The following is a 6,000-nucleotide window of genomic DNA, read 5'->3' as shown; positions in this document are numbered from 1 at the left end:
AAGCATAACAGCATCGGTCACTGGGCTGGGGCCACCGTTCCAATGGGCACGTTGCACTGCTTCCTTGAAGGCCTCTGATAGCCCAGAAACACCCGCTGTCCATGCTGGTCCCTCGCTAGTCCCTCAGCACCCCCTCCACCTGCACGTGCGCTGCGGGGAGAAGGCAGGCACTAGCCAATTTGGCCCCCAAATGGGTAACACAAACGAGGCCCAATGTGTGGATGTGGATGAAATTGCCCTGCTGCAGGAAACTTCTGCGCGTTCGGGTGGCTGTGCAGGAGAGATCCCAATGCCACCCAGCGGATCAGCAGAGCACCCGCAGCTCGGTTTCGTTTCTGCTGTGGTGGGTGCACAATCGCACGTCCTCGGTCCACATAAAATTATTCCACACATGGACGGAGAAAATGTGCGTGTGGATGCAAAAGATCACAGGGAACGTGGCTTGGGGCAAATTGTTCAAATTTCCAAACCGTTGGGCACATGGGTAAAACTCCCAAAGCTCGGATGGGTAAATTAAGTCTGAACTGTCATCATTTTGGGGGTCTTCCCGTGAAGGATGCAAGAGACGCGCACAGTTTTATCACACATTAGGTGGGTGCAGTAGGAGGGTCTAGGAATCATCAAGAAACATTTCTTCCTTGATCAAGTTTATTAAATATGACACACACCGTTCGTTGCTAGCAAACCCGACAAACGATCCCCATACAGAACGGGGCCACGCTCCTCTTCAAGTTTAAGGCATAAACATTTTTCTGGGATTGTGCTTTAGTTTGCTTTCGGAGAGAATCAGCAGCCAGCGCGACACTATAAATCCCTTGTTCCGAGTACCGCACGCACCACTTTTGTGGGTCTCTCATTTACCCTTCTCCCTGCGGGACAGCATCTCCCCGGGCCGCTGGGATGGGAGCGTGAGTGAAAGACTTGGGTGGGCCATTTCGCCTCAAGGTTGGGTTTCAAGGAAACGCGTAAGCAACAGCTCCAAAAATAGTGCCTGAAGGACCACACGGCCAGAGATGGGGAGTTCACAACCCCAGGACTATTCAAATTCTCTGCCGGTCTCCCCAAGTGAACGCTGCTCTCCTCTCCCCAGGAACGAGAGCTGGGCTCGGGTCAGACTGGGACACGATCCGACAAGACCGGGGGATCCGTTAATGCCATATGGCACAAAGCCACCCTCCTCCCCCCGGTTCAGGGTGCTTGGAGACCAGTTTGTAGCATGACTGCAAGCTGGAGAGAGTTTGGTACCCAGCGGTGCTACTTTGGTCAAGCCCGTTGTTTGAAGTCACTTCCCCAAAAGGCTGATGCACCAGGAACCCTCACTCCCTCTAAAGGGGGGGGAAGTAGGGACCCCTTATGTAATCCCCCCAGAGCCATACCACTGCACTCAGGGATCAGGCGTGGGGCCAGTTCTACCTCCCCCAAACTTGGGCACCTATAGCCGTGCCCCAGAGCGGACCATGTGACGTAGACACTCGCGCCGGGAGGGGGTTTCACGCGCCGGGAGGGGGTTTTCACGTGCAGGGGTGGGCGGAGCTGGGAGCAGTCCCGCTTGGGAAGAGCAGGACAATTGCTCGGCAGGTACCACCCTCCAAAGCAGAGAAGGTGCAAGCCAAGCGCAGGGCGAGGAAGAAAACCCTTCTCACGGAGGCCACGGCAGAGACCGGCCGGAGAGCAGGTGCCCCTGGAATTCAAGTCTTTTCAGGACAGGGCCAGCAAAGCCCCCTACGATTTCCACTGGCCCGCCCAGTTCTAAAGAGATCAGGCACATCCACAGGGTGTCTCAGTGCTCTATAAAAAGCCAGGGGCATTCTGGGAAGCTCCAAACTTCGACAGCTCCGTTTTGGGGGAAATAGGGTCGAAATCTGTAGATTGACATCATTCCAAAAAAAAGTTACACAAGTCTCTCTCTCTCGTATTACGTGCACGCCGACCACAACGCAGCCCACAGGCTCCAACCCATCTTTTCCGCAGGCTGCGAATATTGCTCTGTCGGGGGCTCGCCCTGGGTCTCCGGGCAGGGACTGAAGGTGAGGGCTTTGCTCCAGTCTCTCCCCCAGCATTGGTTTTTCTCCTTACACAAGTTGGGGGGCGGGGGAGCAAGAACCGAGGCACGGCGCAGGGGAAGAGCCTGGTCTAGCCAGTCCCCCATCACAAAGTCACCTCCAGCCCGGAGCTGGAGAAAGGAGGCTGGGAGCAAACTCGGCACGCAACAGGGCTCGGTGTCGAGCAGCAGCACGTTTCGAGAGCCTCCCTTCCCTGAGGAGCGGCGTTTGCAGTTGATCCCCTGGCTTACAGCAGAGATGTCCTCCTGCGCGAGCCCACATCCTCTCCTCCCAGCCCGGGGTGGGAAGTCCAGGGCCCTACAACAAGGCCTCACTGGCCAGGGCGAGGACGGACGGTGCCGTGGCTTCCAACGTCCCGGCTAACGAAAGCAAAGGCGCCTTTGCTCGAGGGGCTCGCAAACAGGGTCCGTGCGCCCGTCGGGACTCTCACTCGGAGCCTAACGTTCCTCAAGCGTCTCCGAGGTTCGCACCAACCCGCCTCCCTCCACAGACCTTCCCCCGGGACCTGCAGCTTGGAGGAGAAATCTCTAGACGTGGTGGCGGGGCCCTGTCTCTACTCGGTGATGCTAGTAACACATGGAACATCCTGAGAAAATAGGGAGGGAGGGGGGAGCCGTTTCCTAGAGCCAGGGCAGGGGGACAGACACCGCCCCTCTGGAGCCGTGAGGTTTCATTTGGTTCTGGAGAGAGCTGGGCCAGAGCCAGGAGCTTTGGGGCCCGACCCGAATCTCCCCTCCCTCCTCTCCGGCCGGTTACGGAGAAGGGCCCGACTGTGAAGCTCAGGCCAAGATCCCAACCTCGCCGCCGTTCGACAGGGGTTGGTGTCAGGCGCGGAAGTCCCTGCCCGCCCTCACGCCTCACCCAGAGTGACAGGCCGGGGGCAGGGAGAGCAGGCTGGCTCCAGGATGCAAGTGTCAGCACGCGGCAGGAAAGCCGGGGCTTCCACAGCTGTTCGGATGCGGACGCATCCGGAGCGTGGGCAGAGTGATACCCGCGTCCCGACCCGGACTCCCCGGCGGAGAGGAAAGGTGAGGAACAATGTGGCGGCTCCCTCCTCCTTCCCGCTAAGTTACAGTGACTGGGTCCTACAGGGACTGATCCATTGCTCCCTTGCTCGGGGGCCAGACGCTCTGGTGATGGGCTCATGGCTGCATTGTGAACACAGAACGTCCCGTTTTGGCAGGGATGGCTGGGCTGCCCCACCACCGCGATTTACGTCTGAGCGGGCAGGTGCACGCAATAGCCGCAGACAGCTCCTTCTAGCCCAATCCAAGCCCCCTCCCCTCTCTGGCTCGACACATCTGGGCGAAGGGAGAGATCAGGACTCGGGTCCTTCTAGGTTTCAAGTCTGTAGGGCTAGGCCATCTCCCCCCCGATCCCCTCCAAGGTCGATTAAAAGCAGGAAAGTGTCATTGGCCATTGGCTGCAAACCCAAACGTCTCTATTTCCTGCCACTTCAGGATCAAACCCAGACAGACTGACGGAGGGACGGAGGGGTCTCCCGGAGCAGTGGTGAAGGGGATCGATACGAGGGGATCCTCTTGACGGCCGCAGCTCTCTCACGCCCGTTACGATCGCAAAACGGTCTCCTCCACCGGCTTTCACCCAGCCTGGCGAAGCGGCGGCAGGGAGCCCCGTGAGAAACGCCACGCGTTGAGGGCTGCGCTGGTCTTTCGGGGGAAGGGTTGGGGCAAGCCCTCTTATGAAGCTCCGTGGTTGTTGCGAGGCGAACCCCGACTCCTCTTGCACCTGCCCTGACTGCAGGCCAGCCGGATCCTCTCCCGGCCCAGCGCGTCCTCTTCCCTACCAGCAGCGATGTCCGACGCGAGGCTGAGACAGCCGGCAGGGCGTTGCGAGGCGGCCGAAGGCCACGGTAGCAAAGGGCAGGGTTTTATTGCTGGTGCAGTCGTCCGACGAGCTACGCCGGCTCACGCTCCCTGAAAGATACGAGTCTCGGGAGACAATAAGATTGTGCACATTTATTTTTGCTTTTTTTTTTTTTAAAAAAAAGGTATAAATCAACAGGAATGTTAGGAGAGGCCCCGAGACAAATGCCTAGGGCCTGGAGCGTTGCTGAATCCGGGTGCCCCTGTCGAAGAGGCAGACAGACCGCAAACGCAGTGAAAGCAAACACCCTTCTTTGCCCACGGGGTGTAGACACAGCTAGGACTCGGGGCTGATTGGCGAGAGTTAGCAGGTGTCTTTCTGGGCCCACAGGACAGGCACTTGCCAGTTTCATCACATTAAAGCTTCGCTGTGGCAGCCTGGCCTCCTGCCGACAGCAGGCTGGGGTTTTGGTACGAGTTTTCTACGTAGTGCAACAAGGTCTGGTTAAGGCCACCCGAGAAGGACTGAGAATGCAGCGATGGTCACCGTCCCGCGTCTATTGCAACGTTGCCCTGCTGGGCCGCGGGGAGCCCGGGCTGCGGGCTTCCTGTCCTCCGTGTCCAGCGAGAAAGTCCAGAAGAATAACACACACGTTTTCCACTTCAAGCTCTGCAGGAAACAGGCCAGGCTGGGGAGTGGGGGCTGCTGGATTGTCCGCCGCATCCTGGCTCGGCCAGCCAGAGCCGCCGGTGCGGAGGTGGGCAGGCCTTTGGCGCGGAAAGGAACGCGCTTCCCGGCTCGGCACGCTCTGCCCACGGACCCAGGTCCCAGCGAGCGCCGTGCTCCCGGGAGAAGTGCAGGTACGCCCGAGTGGCGAGGCTGGGCCCGCCCCCCCTCAGACACCCCCTGCGGCAGGGCACCTCTGCCCGGTATTGCTGGGGGACAGTCCGCTCACTTGGACTCGGGCGGGTTGTACTCCGTCTCTCCGGAGGAGACCTGGGAGATGCGGCGGGTGGAACGCCACAGCCGCCTGTGGAACTGGCCTGTGCGCACCTGTGGGGAGAGAAGAAGGCAGGACCGGGCTGAGGAGCTGGGGGGGGGGGGGGTCGCCCAGCTGACGTGGGCCCCTAGCCCACCTTGGAATAAATTATAAACCCCGCTGTGGCGTAGAGTGTGTCTGCTCTGTAACCTGGGGTCCCCCTGCGCTGGGATGGGGCATTCCCACTGACTCACCCACATGTGGATTAACCCAGACACCTAGGCTCAGCCTGGGGAGATAACGGGATTCCCAAGGGGAGAGACAAAGGGAGAGAGGTGAAGACCAACACCAGGTTTCAGGGGAAGGGGAGTTGCTGGCTGGGAAACATGAAGGAAGCAGCCTTAGCTGAGGGTCTAGGGGTGACAACGGACCCCCTAACCCAAGGGGGCTGAGCATCCCGGCCCTGACTCCCGTAGCCACGTCACGTCTGTGCTGGGCTGTACCCAGAAGGAGCAATCACCCCTCCCTGTTCTACTGGCGGGCGGAGTCTCCTCTTGCTGCAGACGGGGTGCAGGATCGGGGGGACCCGACGTACGTCTGTAGAGGGGGCGGCCCACGTCACAGAGCCCTGAGCTGGAGTCTCACAGCGCGGCGCGGCCCTCGTGGGCTGGAGCCGCTCACCACAGAGGGCAGGGTGGAGCAGACGGAACCTCTGTCTTAAGGGCGTCTCAGCTGAGCGGAGACTTTTCACGCCCTGGGGTGGGGCCAGACTGTGTGTTCGGCTGTGGGGGATCCCGGGGCTGGCTGGGCCTGCAGCACCTTCCCGACCCCCCCCCCCCCCATCCCGCCAGCCACCACAGCACGCCCGTGTGTCCTGGCCAAAGCGCCCCCGCCCCGGGGCAGCTGTGGGAAGGGCACGGCGCGCCCTGAGCCCCGCGGTGGGGGCTGTCCCTTTACCTCCGAAGGCTGGCCCGCTCCCACCACGATCAGCTTCCCGTCCTCCAGCCCCACCAGTATGTGGCTCTTCTCCTTGGTCACGGACACGCTGTGGACCGGGACCTTCATGGGCATCGGCAGCACCGCGGGTTGGAGGCTGCAACGCACGGCGGGGGCGCTTAATGAGTGGGGCAG

The 6,000-nt window shown here is 60.6% G+C and overlaps 1 protein-coding gene across 4 annotated transcripts in view; it reads right to left on the bottom strand.

The window, feature by feature from the left end:
- Nucleotides 1–208: 208 nt before the first annotated feature.
- The window catches only part of NBEAL2 (neurobeachin like 2), a 184,664-nt gene continuing 178,872 nt past the window's right edge, over nucleotides 209–6,000 (bottom strand). For 3 of the 4 annotated variants that reach the window (XM_089776846.1, XM_089776845.1, XM_089776844.1), the window contains 2 exons: nucleotides 5,827–5,962; nucleotides 209–4,943 (listed from right to left, as the gene is read on the bottom strand). In XM_089776846.1, coding sequence (XP_089632972.1) covers nucleotides 4,842–4,943; nucleotides 5,827–5,962 — 238 coding nt within the window. In that variant the 3' untranslated portion in view covers nucleotides 209–4,841. The remainder of the gene's footprint in view (nucleotides 4,944–5,826; nucleotides 5,963–6,000) is intronic. The other variant, XM_089776843.1, reaches the window with a different exon arrangement.

Source organism: Pelodiscus sinensis, chromosome 2, assembly GCF_052426305.1.
Source record: "Pelodiscus sinensis isolate ZL-2025 chromosome 2, ASM5242630v1, whole genome shotgun sequence".
NCBI lineage: Eukaryota > Metazoa > Chordata > Testudines > Trionychidae > Pelodiscus > Pelodiscus sinensis.
This window is presented reverse-complemented; position numbering and strand designations above follow the sequence as displayed.